Source organism: Aulonocara stuartgranti (genome assembly GCF_965226115.1).
Source record: "Aulonocara stuartgranti genome assembly, chromosome: 11".
NCBI classification, from domain to species: Eukaryota; Metazoa; Chordata; class Actinopteri; order Cichliformes; family Cichlidae; genus Aulonocara; species Aulonocara stuartgranti.
Window position 1 is genome coordinate 26,061,947 of NC_138947.1, and position 20,372 is coordinate 26,082,318.

Sequence of the window (20,372 nt, forward strand, 5' to 3'; positions counted from 1 at the left end):
TTTCAGGCGATAACGATATCTATCACGATATAAGCCAAATAACTATATTTGTAAGATTTAAATGTGCCGTTGCTCACAAGTAAAATGTGAAATAATCAGCAGCTTGTTTTTAAATATTTATTTCCCATAATAAGTTCAACAGGGTAGATGTACTTAAGGAACATGAGACTTTTTCAGATAAATAAAGGCAAATATTGCAAACTACACAAAAGGCAGCTGCTAAAGCGTTTAAGTTTCAAAATAGAACAAACGAAACAGACTAAATTGTCAGTTCCACTTAGAAACAAAATATAAATTCTAAAAATAAATCTTAGTTTGTTTTACAGAAGAACAGACAAAACTGACTAACTTTTGTCAATATCAAATAAACTGAGAACTAAAAGGAAATTCTCAATCTCTCCTTGTTGTATAGCTGAGCTTTTCAAACAGTTTTAACAGTTACTTTAGTCTGACAAAAGCCGAATGACGAATTAGCGCTTCCAGTCAGAGACTGAGGCTACGTCCACACGTACACGGGTATTTTTGAAAACTGAGATTTTCCGTTTTCGTTTTAAAAAATAATCCCGTCCACACATAAAGGCAGAAATGAAGGAAAACGCTGCTATAAACATGCCAAAGCAGCAGGTGGCGCTAGATTCCTAACCGTGCAGAAATGTTGGCCAATCAGAAGTCTAGAAGCCTTGGTGGGAAAAAGTAAACAAAGCTGGGGCATAGAAGCAGAACCGAGTCGTATGTGTGGAGGGACAGTAACTGTGTGTATATGTAAGCATTTAAACACTGCAGAGAGTACAATTAACAGTATTGTAGAAATTCATTTCACCGAAACAATAACGTGGCGCGCAGTGTGACGCATGCACCAGTTTATTGTATTTCCAGACTTGCTTTCGGCACAATTTACAGTGAACGCTACTCTGTTTTTTGTCAGACTTGAAATAGCTGAAATACCTTCAAACTACGGAACTTCTATGGCTCTTCCGTTCGACAATCTCTCCAGCGTTGGAACCATCATCTGTTTTCTCTTCGGTCACGCTCGGTTGATTTTTCTAGTCGGCACACTCATTTCCTCCATTACGCGCTGGCTCCATTACCCGCTGGCTGCTTCCCAAACAAACACACGTGCGGCTTGGCACTTGTGCTGTACGTAACAAGTCACGCGACGTGACGCTGCGGCTGTGATTGGTTCGGCTCTGCGCTACTGAATTTGGATTGGCTGACCTTTTTTTTTTTTTTTTTTTTTTAAGAGAACAAGAGCGGCAAGGTCTATCGCGATAGCTTAATTTCTCTATCGAGTAAAAGTTATATCGCGATACATATCGTTATCGTTCTATCGCCCAGCTCTAGTTCCTATCCTATTGTGTAAACAATTCCCAGATCACAACAACTCTCAAAGAACATAGGAAGAGGTTTTCTAGAGGTACAAAGCCAGACACTGCTTCAAAAACATTTCTAAAGACCTTGGTGGTAACCAATCCACAGTAAGAGAACCTTCACAGACAATCCACAGTAAGACACATTGTCTACAACAAAAAGGAAAATCAAGAACACAATGCGCCTTCCTGAAAGAGGTGGAAAGAAGATTTCAAGGATAACAGTGACACACAGAAATCTAATCTCCACAGAGATTAGAAAATCTAATCTCTGTGGAGATTAGATTTCTGACTTCAGAGAGTTGTTTTATAAAGATTGCAGTAAAAGGTTAGAAGCTTAAAAACAGTTACCACATTAAATATTGTGTTTAAAGAAGTTTACAACTCTTTGCAGTCTGTGATCCAAATGTAATGAACCAAATTGTGTTTATAATACAGCGGTCGTTCAAATACCTTGTTTAAGAAGTCAATCACATATGCATGAGGTTACGACACGAGGTCACCTGGACACAGATGGTAATTTAAATGCCTAAAATGCAATTAGTCTTGCCACACCCTAAAAGATACAAAAAAAAAAAAATAACCTGAGAGTCTGGGAGAGGATGATCAAGCAGCATTTACACAAACCCACACACAGTCCTGACAACAGGTCTAATTAAGCAAGTAACTCCAAACACCAGCGGGGATGTAACAGAGGTGTGCAGTGAATTTACACCAACACATTTTGGTGCCCTTGTGATTCTTCAAGAACACGCACACCGTATTTAACAGACGACTTTGACTGCAACTGTAAGTGTTGTCTCATTTGAAACTAGGGCTGGGCGATATGACCCAAAATTCATATCTCGATATTTTTTAGCTGGATGGCGATATAAGATATATATCTCGATATTTTTTTAAAGCCATAAGGTAAGAACAAAAAGAGAGTTCTTAGTCAAAGCTGTGTCCCAGATGTCACACAGGCACTTTTATTAACATACAGCATAGATATACATGAAAAAAACTACTCAAAAATAAATTATGAGCATTTATTAAATAATAATGCTCCATAAATAAAAGAAAACTATGTTGTTTTTGTGCATAACAAAGAGCTCACAATTGCGCAGTCAAAATGTAAACTAAAAGACGCTGAGCATAATAACAAAGACAGATTTCAGAGCTGCTCTCTTTCCAAGTTCGTGACTGACAGCCTGGAGTTTGAAATTCACTTCATAACCGTGTCTCTTAACAGGTGCCATTTATGGTCCTTATACACACACAATACGGTAATATTACGTCGAAGCACCTTACGTATCACTCCGCGAGGCTCCTCGGTAGCCGTAATGCTCCGACAATCCATCAAGCCGGTGCAGCTCCGTAGCTTACCAAAGTCGACCAAAAAAAGTTTTTGACAGATTGCTGAGCGCTGTGTTCCACATAAAATCGGTTCGCGGCCATCAAGCACAACCAGAATTCATACATAAGGCGCACTGTCGATTTTTGAGAAAATGAAAGGATTTCAGGCCGTGCATGGCGTTAGCGTGGTTAGCTCGTTAGCGTGGTTAGCTCGTTAACACGTTGACGCCGTCCAGCCCAACGCACGGGGCGATGCGCAGTAACTCGTTAACGGAGATTTGCCGTGTCCATCTTGTCTCCGCCTGCAGGTGAAGCGATGGGGGAGGAGGGGGAGTTGTGTTCAGTGAAGGAGAGGCAAGGCCGAGTAACCTTGCGTAAAGACAAAAGCGGACAAAAGAGAGGCAAACTTGTGGCTCCACAACTATAATTATAAAGTAACATAGACTATATCGATATAAAAGATATTGTCACATCTTATATCTCGTATAAAAATATATCGATATTTTTAAAAAACTCGATATATCGCCCAGCCCTATTTGGAACATTAGATATTTAATATGCAAGTCACAACAAATACTGGCATTTTCAACAGACTCTTTAGAAAAAAAACCTTTACAAGTGCCAGTGAAGAAAATACTTTTGGCTACTCCCTCGCCACGAGGGGTCGCCACAGCAGGTAGCTCCATGTCTCTGATTTGGCAGCGTTTCGCTCTCGATGCAACCTCAAAGGGGATTTGTGCCTGAAGCCAGAACACTTATTAAAATGTCTATGAAGAAGAAGAAGAACAGGGACATTTTGGAAGGACTTTCTCTTTTCTCTTGGATAATTTATGCTGAGCAATTATGCAACATCTTTCTCTTATCATTCCAGCAACAGAAGCTTCCAAAGGTATGGAAAAAGTCGATTATTGCTCCAATTGCAAAGACTACAAAACCTACATCACTGAATGATTTTAGGCCTGTTGCTTTAACATCTCTAGTGATGAAATCCTTGGAAAAGCTCATCAGCATGGAGGTTCTGCTGCAGGTAGAAAAGCTTATTGATCCACTGAAATTTGCATACAGGCCTTGTAGGAGCGTTTACAATGCTGGGGTCACTTTATTAAATTTCCTATATTGCCAACTGGATGGGGCCAAAGTCCATGCTCGGCTCCTGTTTATTGACTTTTCTTCAGCTTTTAATACCATCCAGCCACATCTTTTAGCTGATAAGCTTCTTAACCAGTTTGGTTGGATTTTAGACTTTTTAACTAACAGTTTTCAGTGTGTGAGAGTAAATGGCTGTTTTTCCAATCAGCTGAATTCTTCTACTGGTTCACCACAGGATGTTGTCCCTCTCCCTTACTATACATTTTGAATACTAATGACTGTCGTAGTACACAGGCTAACAGGCATTTCATTAAATATGCGGATGATACACTCATTGTAAGCCTCCTTCATGGTGAAGAGTATTCCCATGGGCCTGTTATGTTTGTTTCTTGGTGTGGTGAGTCATTTTTAAAGATAAACACCTTGAAATCTAAAGACATGGTCACTGAGTTCAGGAAACACAGGATGCACAGTGTACTTTGTTAATGCTACTGATAAAACTTGGGCTGTTTTTTCCTCTCTTTTTTGTGTATGTATGTGTTGTTTTATGTGTGGACATGCTCCAAATCAATTTCCAATAAAGTTACAATTGACCATTGAGTTTTAAATCTGTAGTCTAAGCAGCCAGATTTCCCTTGTAAGGAGGCATTTTTCTTTACCCTGCAGCCCAATCATATTCACTACAATCTAAAGCTATGTGGCTAATTAGTATGCTGAGTAATTCAAACAAAGGCAGCAGGAGTGACATAAACAACAAATAAACTGAAAAGAGGGTGCCAATCAGCAAAAATCAACCTCATTAATGATTACAGGTTGTTTATACATCAAGGGTAGCTTTCAATGTGCCTTTTAATTAAGTGTCTTGTTAAGACTTAAGTAGCAACAACCTGTTATCAGCTGACATGTCAAATGTACAAGTGAAATGCTCCTTGGCTGAGAAGTGGCCATCATGTTTTGTCTAAGGGGGCTAGCCACAAAAACACATCTAATTACCGAATCAGGGAGCTCAAACTGCAAAACAAGCCCCCTTATAACTTGTTTGTTTCACAAGGCTGACAACAGCTCCCATCCTCAGGGCCAATGGGAAACATGACATGAGGCCAGAGGCCTTGCAGCCAATGCAACCTGTGTCAGGCAGAGAGCTAGCAGCTTGGGGCAGCAAGCTAATCAGAAGGCTGTGGGAACGCATTCAATGGGGGAAAGACTCCACAGATAAATACAAGCAACACATAAATGCATTGTGATATGTGTCTATTACCATACAATACACTACCCCAAAAAACAAGACACTGATCACTTTTTTACCCAGTATCAGCCCTGATAGAGAGATTTTTCTCCGAGTGGCAACACCTATGGTTCAGAAGAAGACTGCAGTGCTGCAATGATGTCACAGCATAACCACAAATGAGGTGACCATTAACTATCATCATGAACTTGCATAACATCAATCAACTTCCACTGTTATATCTGCATTTGCTGATGTTAATGCGCCTATGACGGCAGGCACTGTACTGCAAATCAGGAACACAATAATTACTCCAGTTATTCAATTTTCTTGGCGCTGGCATCAATGCAGTTGCTTTTCTAAGAGAAAACCAAAAGCCATTGCTGGCTTAGTACAGTTTGTTCAGAAAGAATTTCTGGGAAATAATTACCCCAACAGGACATTTGTCGGGCGCTTTCATCCTCTCTTTTTAAAATAGCATATTTACTTCTCACCGTCTCTTCTCCCCTTTGGTTTTCTTTCTTTCTCTCCCCCTCTTTCTCTCATTCATTCCCCCTGTCCTATTTATTAAAAAATAAAAAAATAAAAATGACAAAGGATGAACTGAAGCTCTGCCATCACGTAATGTCGCATACTGCTGTTTCTGATGTCATTTAGAAAAAAAAAAAGAAGAAAAAAAAAATAGCATATTTACTAATCTTCCCATTGTTGTAGCGGGAATGGAAGGAAGACTTGGAGCTACTGGGTGCAGGTGGGGACAAACAGGAGGGAGAGTGGGGGGGAAAGGAAAAGAAAGTTGATGATAAAAGAAGGAATGAAGAATGAAATACTAAAAGGAAGGAAACAATCAATGATTGCAGGAAAGAAGAAAATTGTGGGAAGAAAGGCTATAGGTAGTGCTTACCTGTGGTGAGTCTGGAAAAAAAAGGGAGGGGAAAAGAAGGAGAAGTAGTGGAGAGTGGAAGGAAGGTGACTAATTTTGTTCTACCTTCAGGATACCTCCTCCTGCTGCCGAAGTCTAGCGGCATGGGTTGAATATCAAACACCGAAAGTGGTACTGAGCAACGGTTTGTTTGATACAGTCCCTTCTTACAAGCCAAAAAAAAACCCCCACTACCCAATTATGCTTTGTAATCCTGTGAAATTCATTAAGCCACAGTTCCCAACAAATATTAACAGTTTGCTGAAGGTTTTAGTGCTTGTGTTCACGAGGGGTCTCCCAGTCGAGATTCCCCCCACCCCAAACCCATTTTTTTTGGCCCGATACTGATCCAAATCTTTTCATTTTGTGTACCTGAGCCTGATCCAATAAATATTTACCCCATGAGAATTAAACATGTATCTGCCACATGGAATTAACAGCTATAGCCTATTAAATTTGACAAAAGCTACTTAATCAAAATACCAAAGGGTTCAAATCTACTGAGCTGATCAGCTTAAACTATTTAACGAGTAAGAAAAAAAAAGGTTAATTAAAAGATTGAAACTCGTGCAATAGATCCAACTTTTTATAACATCAATTGCATGGAGGTGAGGAGGTATTTCTCACCATTTTTTGAAATACTGAAGCAAACCAAATACTGAAGCAGACCAGATCAGAACGCAAAACCAACCCAGCTTCTACGATTTGGCAGCATCATTCTAAACAGTTAAAACAACATTTGGTGCTGTGTGCAAGCTAAGAGAAACTGCTTCCAAATCCCCCTCCCTCCCTCTCGTATATTTATCTAATGGGATAGAGGAGAAATAACTGTTTTGGTGAGCTAAGTGGTTTAGCAAATTTTGCCAATCCAAGGGTCAGAAGAAGTCAATCACCAGTGTGTCCAAATAATTTTTCACACTCCCGTGCTGTAATTTTCACTATCACACGCAGGGAAATACTTACAGTGTAGAGCTCGACTGTTATTAAAGGGAAAAAATGGCAACAAGACTACCAAGCAGAGGTGGACAAAACAGAGCATAGGCGAGTAAAAAACAATAAACAAAGAACGGGATTTAGAGCAGCTTTGTTATTGTCCATAGCAATCCAATAAAGCATCTCTTTATCGTCTCAGATATCCAACAGGACTGGCTGCCACATCTATAGACTTAACAGACTAAACAGATTCATATATTCAAACAAATATATACATCACTAATCATACTTTGATTGAAGATGATTAAAAGAAGTGTTTTAATCCAGCAAAACGCAAATGAGTTCCTGGTATTGTGATGTAGTTGTGATTATTCAATAAGATTTCGAAAAGGAGTAGCTGCCCAAAGTTTTTGCTCAATGATTGTTTAAAGTTTTTTTTTTTAAAAAATAGAAAAATCTTCGTGAACCTGTATGCAAATAGACAACTTCACGGCAAAATATGCAAAGATGGAAGAAAAAAAAAACCCACACACACACACACTGTCAAATGCAGTGAGATCTCAATAAAAACTACAATACGCGAGAGTGCAGAGGTTATACAGAACCATAATGAGAAACATGGCACACTGACACAAAGAGCTGAAAGTTACAGTGTCAACGGAGCTTTATCCACCCGCCATATTGCGCGGCACAGACTGAACAGTGAAGCTGCATGAAGTGCACCTCTCATTACTTCTTCTGTGCAAACACATTGCTGCTACTAAGAGGAGAGGTTATTAACCACTTCCAGCATGAAGGGTAAGTAATGAAGGCAATACCTGTGGGAGATCTTCAGTGTACTGTGATCCAACAATGAATTGGCCTACTGTAAAGCTTTGATTACACTGGTTTGCATCTATGAGTCCGCTGTGGTCCCATTGGGTGTGGGCAATTTAAATTTCGTCATCAGATGGTGAGTGTGCGGGTCCTGCCTGTTTTTTTCCTCCACCCCATACGGACTTGTCTGTGGAGCATTAGCATTATGCTCATATGCACCTCAGGCAGTAGGCTGCAGGCGGACTTCAAAGGAGTATAACAGGAATTAGTACTTGGTCGTCAGGTCTCCAGCCTAATAGGATATAATCAAGGCTTAACTAGTTAACATAGGTGTAATACTGTTAGCTAAACAACTAAAGGTTTCGGATTATATGAATGTAGCCTCTCAATCATGTAGGTCATAGTAGTATTGAGGGCTTGTTGGTTTGTGACAACCCTCACCTCCCATCCAAGATGCTTCTTCAGTTCTAAATCCTGGGAGGTGGTCCTGAAGGTCGTATAAACCAATCTTAATTATGCGAGTCATTACATGACCGAAGGTGTGAAACAAGGCACTGGTGATTATCATCACAGGGGCCATGGTCTGAAATGCTTGTGAGAAATTGCCTTGGAAATTGCCATCAAATGAGCTCTTCAGGTCACATGACTCTAGGTGTGAGTGGGGGCTAAATCGCCTGGGAGGAGCTCTCAAGGCCGCACTGTAGGTGGTATCGCGGGCCGCTACGTCTTTTGTACAATGGTCGTTCAAAGTCAATGTAGATGGCCTACTTTACTCCTCTTTCAAAGCGTCAAGTCTTCTCAGTCCAAAATGTGAAAATGAGCATCATCAAAAGAATGTCCTTTCTCCTTTAAGTGCAAATGTACAGCAGTGTCGTCCTGCTGAGCTGCTGCTTTTATGTAACATAGGAGCTAGCTCTCCCGAAGAAAAGCTTGCTACTAGATGAAACATTTTTCACCAAAAAGAAGTCCAGTTGCTTTCATTTCAAGCCCTCAAGAGTATCAAATGATAACATTTACTTGGTTCTTTTACTCTTTTTCTACTACTAATAACTCTTTCAACCTGTTTTTCAATCGGGACAGTATGCTAATATGACACATTCAAAGTGTTTTTCTGTTTTTTGGAATATTTGGTACCCAAAGAGAAATTTTAGCCAGCACTAAGGGGAAAATACCACCTGCCAGTTTCAGTAATTTACTGAAGTAGAATAAACAGTTTTGTTTGCCTGGTCTAAAATATCTAGAAATGCACAGATTCACTGCCTTTACGGTGCGTGATTCGATCCCGCTCACTATCAAGTCAACCCCCAGATGATGAGTTGAGTCCGGTTAGCTGGTGGATTTGCAATACACCAATGAAAACCCTGTGATAGTCGCTCTGTACTAAAATACCTCTGCTTTGTAATATTGCTGATATCACAACAAAAGAGTCGGACCAATGCACATCATTAACATGCTATTTGAGTGCCTCTACTGCACAAAATGCCAAGAGAATAAGTGCCCGCAGTTCCACACATTTCTCTCAATACATTTTGTCAATGATGCAAGGAAAGCGTGTGTGCAAGGACACTGGAAGATAGGAGGGCTGGGGTTCAGTCAAGGTCATTTCTTTTTTCTTTTCCCATTTTTTCCTCTCTCTTTTTTTTTTTTTTAATCTGAGGCCGATTCTGCTGTGCGTGCTCAATTACTCTTTATCTCATTCCTCACTCATTTTGGTCACATTTGCTGCCACTGACTGTCCTGTAACTACAGCTCTATACTGGCACCTGTTGATGAAAGCATAGCATAGCATATACATGCGCGCACACACAGACACACGGGAAGGGAGGGGAAAAGAAAAAAAAAAGAGTCACGTAGCTGCCAATCCTGCCCATTGTTCATTTTGAGATAGATTCGAGGAGTAATTCTAATCTGAGGGGCCTCCAGCAGGCAATGAGTCAGTGTAAGATGATTTAGGTGTACACAGACACACACACAGATCACAAAAACACAAGGCACACACACCAATCTATCCACATATGCAGACCTTGGAAGCAAAATGTATTGAGGGTGGCTGATTTGAGGTGAAGAGAGTACACGCTTGTCAGCTCAGTCTGTGAAGGCCCAAATCTCCAGCTTTATCTCAGGGAGTATTGGTTAACTGATATGTATCAGAGTCTCATTATAATGGTCAGAGATAAGGCTGCATTGAAATAAAAGGTATAGGTCTGAAGCAAACACTGTAAAAGTCATCAAAAATTGATAAAAATGTTCAGATTTTGGACAGCGTTACCCATGTGCCTCTAGAGGACATGAGTCTACAGTATAACAGTGTGCGTCTGAATGAGTGTGTGTTGCTTCTGTCCACTTACAGAAAAAAAGAGCAAGGTACAGATTAATGGAGCACTGATTGAAAGTAGCGATGGAGCAATGTGATACTCATATCGCATATCGGTCTGACACAGACTCAAATGGCTGTATCGTGCATCTGTGACAGCTGGCTGATGCACGAGGCCAATCCATTCAGTTAATTTCCTTTATTCCATAGCTGTGTTCACACATACACTGCAGCTCTGAAATGTTCTTGACATTAGCTTGCAGAGCTATATGTGGAAAAAAAACTGCTCAATCTGGGCAACTACAACCACATCATAAGAAAATTTCCAAGCCTCTTTCTCAGTGAAGAATGCAGCTTATTAAGATCACTATCCGATTGGTTCATACACAAAGCATCACCAACTCAAGTGTGAGCAACTACCTCTGAGTCATTATCCAAGCTACTGCTCTGCAGCAAAGTTACTTTATTTGCAGAAACATTCAGCGTGGTTAAAAATCTTTGATACAGGCAGATGGCCTGGGTATCAGTGAGTAGCGCTGCCTATTGTTTGTCTGTACAATAGCAGCAGACGTTACATTGACAGAATTCGTTTTTTAATTCAATACGCATTTGTGACCTGATATGACTCAGATACTCTGTTATAACACAGTAGTACCACATAAATGTCTCCAGGAGTAAGTTACAATGTCTGATTCATTCTTCAACAAAACTCTGTTGTTCTGCTGCTTCTACAGTTGGTCGAGGTCACCCGCCCCAGCATCAGCACAGATGAAACACTAACAATTGCTACAGGGGCGACGAGACAGAGAGAAAAGGGTGGCCTGACTGGTCGCGCGTGTGTGTAGACGTTTCAAGCTTGAGTGTGAGACCAAAATGATCAAACGTACAGGCATTAAATCCGCTTTTCAATTTTATTTCTAAATGTGTAGTAGCATAAGTGCGTAGCATAAACTTTCTGTCAGCTTGGAGAGCGGAGATGGGAGCGCTGTGTAGCTACAGAATTGTCTGCTTTATGATGTGCTGTTGCCGTTTAAGAGGTCGAAAGCACGGAGAACATGAATGAATCCCATTTCCATCTCCGTTTTTGAATTTTGTTCCATACTGACAGAAAACCTGAAGCCTGTCACCTTTTACAGCTGGATCAAAATCCCCACTGAGCAGAGTTCTATTGTAGCTCTGTAAATTTCCCAGAGTTCACGGCAAGACGCTACTCGCTGAAGCCCTTGTTAAGTTAAAGGGAATGACAGATGGAAAATCCAGCGCTTCCAGTGTTTATAACACAACAAGCCATCACCGACACACACACACACCGACACACAGAGAGAGAGAGAGAGTGAGCTGCTCCTGACACTAACAACCTTAAGCAACCATTGGCGCTTGCATATGCCGCTGAATTTTTGACTATTGCTCGTTAGCAGCTGAAGCCTCACAGACCAGGATTTCTCCCTTTCCTCTGTTCTCGGGACCACCTCACGTTCCTCCCACCCCTCAGTCTGATGCAGTGGGGTTTTTTTGTGCTAACAAGGAGAGAGTAACAATAAGGTGTGATAGGGGAAGGGCAGAAGTCAGAGGGCATGACACTCTTTGATAACAATGCTGACAGAAAGCAGCAGGGGAAAGGAAAACATGTGCGGATAAAGACCAAATCAAAACCCGTGCACGTTCGCACCGCCCACCTGTAACGCCAGAAGCTAGAGCACTCCATCCTTGGACTGCGCATCAACCCTTGGCACTGACAGGGTAGGACACCCAGCACCTAGTTAGCTTAGTTAGAAGTCAGCATTGACCTTAACATGACGCCGGAGGATATCTTACTCAAACTTTCAAGAAAACAGACATTCAGTTCGTTCTTGATACAAGTTTACTGTGACATCATCTCAGAAAATCAGTTACAAGAAGCCAAAAAACAAAAAATATAAATATGAATAATAATTATAATTATAATAACAACCTTGAATTTACTTTATTTAGTCAAATTTAGTGCCCTCTTTTCATTTCAGCACACAGTGATTCCATTGTGAACTTATTGGCATGTTAGATTCACTCATAATTTGTACCCTCTGCTGTCACTTCAGTCTGCGGCTGTCACCGTGTGCGTGTGAAGGGGCGGAACAAGGCAGCAAGCGCGGCAACAGAAGAGAGACGGGGAGAAAAAGACGAGAGCGTTACTTGAGTTGATGACAGCCTGTTAGCATGCAAACAAAGGCGTCCCAGCAAGCGGTAATTCTTCTAAAACCAAACACGGCATGCACCAACTGACTCCACATCACGGGCAAAGCCGGTCCTAGAACGGCGGCAATGCTGCAGATGAGTTAAAGCTAAATCAGCCAGCAACACAGGACCTGTGTCACCCCTTCAGCTCTGAGGGAGATGAGCACCCCCAGGTGTCTGGTCACAATCTCTTCCCCCGACCCCACCTCCATGCTGTTAGATAAGCTAACATACGTGGCGCGATAAGGGTCAATTTTAATGAGATTTCCACAGAAATCTACAAAGTAGTTCCCCCCAAAATTCAAAGACTTTCTGTTCACCCTTGTAAAATTTCAAAAACAAATTAGTTTGATGCAATATCTGATATAACATTTGGCTCACACGTCAGTCATGTCAAAATAAATTAATGACAAACAACAACACCTTTTGTCCTGCCAAAAACAATATACGTTTTCCACGGAAATGTTTCAAGTCAGTGTTTTCACAGCCATCTGGTATATCAACTCAAGAACACTGTGTTAATTAAAAACTTAATCATCCAAATTTGCAATTCATAATGTCACGCACCAGAATTTAAATGACAAAGCAGCTCTTATCTACAGTGGAGTTTCAAACTTTCACAATAAGCAAATACCACAGCTCCCATGTTGCTGAAGATTTCTTAATATCATCTTGTCATAAATTGAGCGGCCGCAGTCACCGGAGACACCATCATTTTACGGTTTTACTTGCGCTCGGTGCTTAACGGGTATTTATTTCACACTCTGTCGTGATGTGATAAGTGTGCGCGCGTTTTTACAGCTGCAGGAGAAGATCGATGGAACAAACAGAAAGCAGGCACACTGCTTTTAGTTACCTTCATCAAAGTCAGCATCATCCTCTGTGTGCTGGGGGAAAGGGAAGCAGTTGGTGATCTCAAGTCGGTCGTCGACTACCAGGCCCAGCAGGACGCCCTGAACCACCTCACTGCCCTGGCCCTCTTCTTGGTAGTGCTTGATAATCTTCAGCACCACCTGTGAAAAGGGAAAAAAAGAGCAACATTAGTGCTGCAGTAGAAAAGGAGGCAGAAAGGGAGGTTGATGATTCTTTATCCTGCTTTCAGTGGCATTTACTGAAAATTGATTTCATTTTCTGAATTGATAATATTTTATCCATCTTGTCGTTTATAGCATTTATGTAATTTCTTGCTATTGTTTGATTTATGGTACCAAATACAGTTGTCTCCCTGCTCGCCATGTTGATTTGAGCTCATTAGTGTGAGTTGAGGATTTTCTGTGTGAGATGCTGTTTAAAAGTCACATGGATGTCTTCCTCTGTTCTTTGGCACATTATTTTTTAATCACAGTACAAACACACTGAACAATTTTCTTATTTTCAAATAGAGAATAATGTCTAACCTCTAGTGTACAGAAAAGTGGTTTGATTTAGTAAAAGAATGCAAATAAAGACACATGATAAAGGCCTGTGATTTACGCCTAGGAAATGTGAAAATAGGAACTTCCAGTTAAAGAATTTATGTTGTTATGATTGTAACGTGTAGTTAATATACTTTAGGTTGATTGCACATCTCTAGTCACTTTGTGGCTGAGAATATTGTCCCAGCAGAGCACATATGACACATTTCTCATCAGTTCCCCACCAAGAACAACCAACACAAGGCTTCTGATTTCACCAACACCCAAAGTGATATCAAGAGAAAAACCAAACAAAAACCACCCAAAAACAATGAGACTTCATGCATCACTAGAGTTTTCTCTGCTTATATACACAAACTAAAGTGTTAGCATTACTCATTACGCAAAAGAATTACAACAACGTAAATATGAATAGTAACCCGAGGTTTAACAGCTCTGAAACAGACACCAAATTTGTGCTGTAAATGTCCACGGTCTTGTGTTTTTTCCTTGGAAAAGGTTAAAAACAGGTGCAGCAGTGTTTAGCATGAAGCATGCTAATCTGCAAATTAGTCATATGCTCATGTTACCAATTCTCCATAGTTCTCCATGTGAAACTGCTGCACCTGGCTAGCACGCTAATCGTGCTTATTGTTTTCAAAATTCAATACATTAAGAGTGAGCAGGAAACACTTCAGTATTAAAGCAATCATTTTTGCTCTTCGTGATTTTTATTATGCACATTTTGCTGTGGAGACTCCAAACACACACTAAACGATAACACCGAAGATAAATCCTGCTCTATAATGAGTGTCACACATACATCCAGACAGCTGTGTGCACCCTGCAGCTCAAAGAATAATGATCTAGGGCCTGTATTCAGTTGTGATGGATCACAAGGATGAAATGGATGTGTAGATGTGACATAAATAATATCACACTGCTCTGGAAACAGTTCCATTTTTTTGGTAGAAACAAGCGGTTGTCGTCTGCTTGTGTAACTTTCGAGGTGCTGACGCTTGATATGGTTAAGCCCCCCGTAGCTATTACACACTTTCCCTCTGGAAAAACTATTACAAGTTGAAAAATCATGTTGTTGCACTGACAGGTGCACAGCTCAGGTTCAATACAGTTTTAACTGGGTGGTGACGGGCACAGCTACTCGTTATCAGCCCGGTCTGTAGTTCTCCTGATAGAGAGACAGAGAAGTCTACTTTTTTGGGAGTGGGATGAGGGGTGAATTTGCATGACATTGGCTCATTACTCTGGTAGGAGGAGCCTAAAACCCTGATCATATCAACAATTCATACTAATCCCCTAATGAAGCTACAATATTGCAAAACTGGGAGTTAAAAACAAAAAAATTAATACAGCAAAGCATCAAGAAATTCTGTGTGACAATGCATGATACTGACACAGGGACACTAAATACTGATATTTAATGTAAAAACTCAAAATACTCTGAGAGTACTATGAAAAAGAGGGCTATCTCATGCACCACTATCCTGAGATACCAGTAATAAGTGACGTATTTTGATATCAACAGGCTTTCTGGTGATTCCTAGCGAGATGTGAAATTGTGTAGTAAAACAGGTTTGGGGGGAAAAAATATAACTCCTCTAATACTAAAACTAGAACATTTCTAAACAAATTCTAGTAAATTTATAAGAGCTCTCCCAATAGACAGCTGAGCTTAGGTCTGTTGCCTCAGAGCAGTCTTCTTATTGTCCCTGCGCCTATGTGAGTTTCCTCTGGTGCTTTAGTCTCCTCCCACACTCCACAGATGTGCATGTTAAGTTAATTAATGATTCTAAATCCAATGTAACCCAATGATCAACTTGCAACCAGTCTAGGGACCCCCACATCACAACAAAAACACCACTTACTTTGGTAACAGATTGCATAATGAAGCATTCTGCACTCTTCACTGGCCACTAAGCTCTTACATAAAAACCACAAAATTGTCAAAAAATAACCATTGTTATGTTAGGAGAAATTCTGGGACAAGTTACTAAGGCAATCACTGACTGTGGTTGAGTGCTGGAGCCCGCTGTTGTAAGCACCACCTGCAGGCTCAAACACTGGTGCATCACTGATCTTGAGTGTGTACAAAAGGGCAGTTAGTATTCAGTGCAGCTTAGCAATTTACACTGGAGAGCGAAGAGGCGGCACACATAAAATTTTCAAGAAAAATGCCATCCTTGTACAGTGGGAGGGTATATTTGGACTCGTACTCCGATATCCCACATAATCGTGCTTCATCTGGACAGAGTGTCCATGCATCATCGTATGCATTAAATTTTTAATGCCAGATAAAAATGGGCCGATAGGACAAAGCCTCCGAATGATTCAGGAGTGGGTTTAAGCTCTAATGCTGTGATACTGACACCAAGGACGGCGGAGGAAAAACTATCGCACATGCACAATACAAACATGTGGCAGGCATACTGACAAGCAAAAAATAAATAAATAAAAAACTGAAAAGCAATGGCAGAGAGCAGAGAAGGTAAAGCGTCTAAATGAACAGGAACAGGACAAAAAGCTGAAAAGCGCTGTGTGGAGGGGGAGAGCATAAATCACGCTGATAACAGTGTGGGCAGGTCACAGCCAGAGGCATTAATAATACACACATACACATTCACACATAGGAGCAGGGTGGCAGTCCTAAAGCCATGCTCACAACAAAAGAGCCAACACCACCATAAGGGAGCCCTCGCTGGTCTCGGGCAGCTGCTCGTGCACGCGCAAACATACACATACACATGCGTGCTTGTCCGGGGAGATGATTTATTTCAATAGAGCGCTGGCTCTGTCATGCAACAAGTAAAAAGAGCTAGAGGCGGGAGAAGAAAAACCAAATGGGTTGGAGTGGAGAGAAAAACAAATCTCATTCCCTGCCTGCCTGCTTTGGCATTTTTGACTGAGAGGGCAGGAAGGTCTGAGCAATAGGTCGGTGAAGAGAGACACGGGTGGAAAGGGAGGGAGAAACAGCAAAATAACTGAGTGGGAGCGCGGTGGAGGGGAGCAAGGTGGCGGAGCTGGGTAGCGAGGAAATGCAATAGTGCAAATGTGAAACGGAGAAACAGGTGGATGAAGGAACGGATGACAAAAAGAAAGCAGTGGGGCAGTAGGTGAGGTGTAGCAAAGAGAGCGAGGAAGAATAAGGAGGAATCCGGCAGGGGAGAGGAGGGCTACAGTCGAAGTCTCCAGGAACAGTGGCATTGGCTGCTTTACCCTGTCCCCGGTCCCCTTTGAGCTTTGGCTCCTTTTTCCACCAGCAAATAGCTTTTCTAGTCTCCCTCCATCATTGAGAGCAGATAGCAACGGATACACAATGCTTTCAGCTATCTAGCTCTTGGCGATCTGCTCATCGCACACTTAAACAGCATCTGTCTGGAAAAGGGAGGAGGTGAGAGATGGACAGTCGGCCAAAAACAACTCCAACAAGGTCAAACAAATAGGGCTAAACACGATGGGGGTTTAAAAAAAAAAAGAAAGGAAAAAAAAGGGGGGGGGGAAGAAATCCTGAATCCACAGAAATGCTTTAAAGACAGGAAGCAAAGAGGCATCTGCACTACAAGAAAAGGAAGGAAGGAAGCCTGGAGGTTTCAGTGGATTTGTAGTACTGGCTTCCTGGTGCTCAGTAAATGCCATCAGGTATTGTAAGCAAAGCCTGGAAAGCTTAACGTCTGTGCAAACCTGCATGCCCACAAAGACATGCCAACTCTCCCTCCAGTACCATCCCTCCCTACTACTCACGCTCTCTCAGACACACACACACACACACAAACTCACGTATAATTTTATTGATCCATTACACCGGCAGCTAACCCAGTGATCTCACCTCATGTGGAGAGGCCCAAGATTGATATGTGGACAGTGCATTATAAATCAACAAGCTTAAAATTGAATTGTGCAAAATCAATTGCGGTCTAAATCCCCTGTTGGCTGCCTTTAATTCTTATCATAAATCTTCTGCCTCGCTCACACAAAGGGGCTTATATTCCTGCCACAACGGGGCTCAAGTTATGAGAAAGTACAGCAAGAGAGACGATCGCGTAATGAGGTTTTGTTTTTTTTACCCTTATTTTCTTTTTTGCGTTGCTGAAGTGTGAACGGACTCTAAACTCAACGCCGCCTGCAAAATATTTGACAGAGAAAATACTTTTGTGTGGCAGGAGTCGTCTGTTGGGTTAAGCCACGGATGAAGACCACGGCAGATTCCCACTTCATCTGCCAGCTTTCGCCTGCTGGCGTGGTGAGATCTTTCTCAAACATGTTTGATTTTGCTAGGCCAAGTCTGGCGTGTAATGTGAAGTAGTCCAAGACTGATATATAGCAGCCACTGACTCTGGCAACAACCGATGGGAGCAGCTGTAGCAATGTGGGGAGACAAATAATCCAAAAAATGTACTAAAAGGAAAGTACAGAGGTCAGAGCAATACAGCTAATTTATAGTGAGGATATTTATGCATATCATGCGTCCTGTCTGCTGCACAGTCCATCAAGATAGCAGCCTGGTCTAAACCAGTGCACAGTTTCATGTTTGAGACACCTCATCTGAAACCATAATACACCTTAGTCATTTTTAATTAATTTTTTTAAATCTAATTTAAGATCAAAGTCTAGCCATTAATTTCCTTGACATGTAGTATTTTCATTGCTAGGAGAATAATCTGCCATGATTGAGGAATTCACAGCATATCCAGCAAAACATATGATTAACTGCTTATCCAGGGTTTCCCCACAGAGGTCCCGCCCCAATAATATCTGGCTATCTACCCATTTCACCTTTTTTTTCCTGCCCAAAAGAATGACGCAATCCACTAGCAATTTCCTAACGAGCAATTTCCTCAGTCTTATTTTGAAAGTTCGGTTGCTAAACAGCTACTCCCCTTCCCATCTTGTGTTTCCTTCCTGGCATACTCACCAGTCGCTCTCATGGCTCTCAGAGTCTCTCATCCCACGGTCAGACTGAGTCCAGCTTTGCCATCTTGGACTGCCGCTGGCAACAATAGTCCTTGTTCTGCTCTGAGGATCTGCTGCGAGCTGGAGGGCCACTCTAACCAGAACCTGCAGCCGGTTTAGGACTGGTTCATGTGCTGCTCCATCAAGGCTGCGGAGCAGAACAGGGACCACCGTAGCCAGCTGCTCCCCAGGATGGTTTAGCTGGCATCCAACAGTGGGGTAAGAGACTCATTGGAGAGGCAGCTAATTACTGGTCTGTTAGTTATTTGTCACAAAGGGATCCTGCAACTAATTAGCAGTGGATAAAGTTTATATTATAATATTTACTATATTAGGTATAGATGTGCCTCCTTTCACACACACACCCATGTGTGCACAGCCACCTACTACCACAAACGGGAGTATCACTGTTATCTATTACTATTTTATTGATATTAGCCTCCCTGTTTAGGGTTTTATTCATATTTCAAACTCATCCTTTTCTCTCCCTTCGCACATCTAAAGCACTCGGTGGTGAAACATGGCTGGACTAATGTTTTTTAAAGATGTGACTGAACAACAAGCAGTAGCCACCGTGACCAACAGTGCTCGGCAAAAGGCTGCACTCCTCCGACCTCTCAGCAAGGTAACCAACTCAACCGTGGAACAGTGAGCTGCTTGAAATCTGATTATTGTTGACCGAGTCTTCTTTTTTTTACTTCACATTTCAACAATGCAAGTTTGTTTGACCTGAGCAGCCGCACTGGATGCAGTCGTGCTTTATTTTTGCTCAAGTACCTGCTCAGCGAGTGCTTCAGCGAGTGTATCAAGGAACTCTGAATGTCAAATTAAAATAAATAGCATGTAAACATGACGTATAGCTTCTGTGCTATGTAGAAGAATATATGTAAAGCTATGATTCTGCATTGGATAGCAAGTCATCTCCTGTGTGCATGGCAGCAGATCTGTACTACATTATTATATGACACCTCCCTGTCAAGCACAGGCTCAAGAACCTGAGGCTTATCTAAAAACCCCAGGGGGGCAGAAGGGACTGTTCTTGCTGAGAGTGGAAAATGACTGTTACATGAAATGTTAAGATTAAACTTACTTTGTTTTTTCCCTTCCTTTCAAGTCAGTGAGACCGTCAAATCACGGTGCCAAAATATCCTGCACAAAGCACTCTGACTTTTCCTTAATTCGTGGTACAAGAATAAGACGCGTGTCTGACGTGCATCGAGGCTTCTTCTCAACAGAGGCAATTGTGTGATCTCAGTAGGTGTTTAATGGAACCCACTGCAGTGCTGCTCTCCACTTCTGTGGCAACATCAGTGACTGAAACCTCTTCAAAAGCAAGGAAACAATTCAGTTCTACTACACAACAGCAGTGATGCTGTCTACGGGCAAGCCTCCAGCTAAACCTCTGACAGGCGTGTCATGACGCAACACGACAGCAACAGCTGCATCTCAATGCATTCAGGTGAAGCGCATTTCATAACGCCACCTGAAATAGACACCCTTCCTTCAGCAGTCTCCATTCAAATGAGGCTGCACACTAAGCGCTTCCTGACTGTTTTTAATTTAAGTGTTGCGATTAAAATGTTTGGCTGATAAAGCCGAGAAAAGGAATTAAGAAAATCTCATTAAGGGTCTAAATAATACACATGGAGGTGAAATATTCAGATTTGAAATTAGAGCCTAGGACTCTGGGGCACCTTTAATGAGCAAGATAAAAGGAAGGCAGCAGCTGGCAAGTTTAAGTCTTGGTACTGCGTTCAGGAACACTGGGGGAAAAAAGAAGGAAAAAAAAGAGCTGCTT

The 20,372-nt window shown here is 41.6% G+C and overlaps 1 protein-coding gene across 1 annotated transcript in view; it reads right to left on the reverse strand.

The window, feature by feature from the left end:
- LOC309717944 (eukaryotic translation initiation factor 3 subunit H) overlaps positions 1 to 20,372 on the reverse strand; it is a 64,580-nt gene that overhangs the window by 43,047 nt on the left and 1,161 nt on the right. The window contains exon 2 of the mRNA XM_082552880.1: positions 13,069 to 13,225. Within this exon, the coding sequence (XP_082409006.1) occupies positions 13,069 to 13,225 (157 nt within the window). The remainder of the gene's footprint in view (positions 1 to 13,068; positions 13,226 to 20,372) is intronic.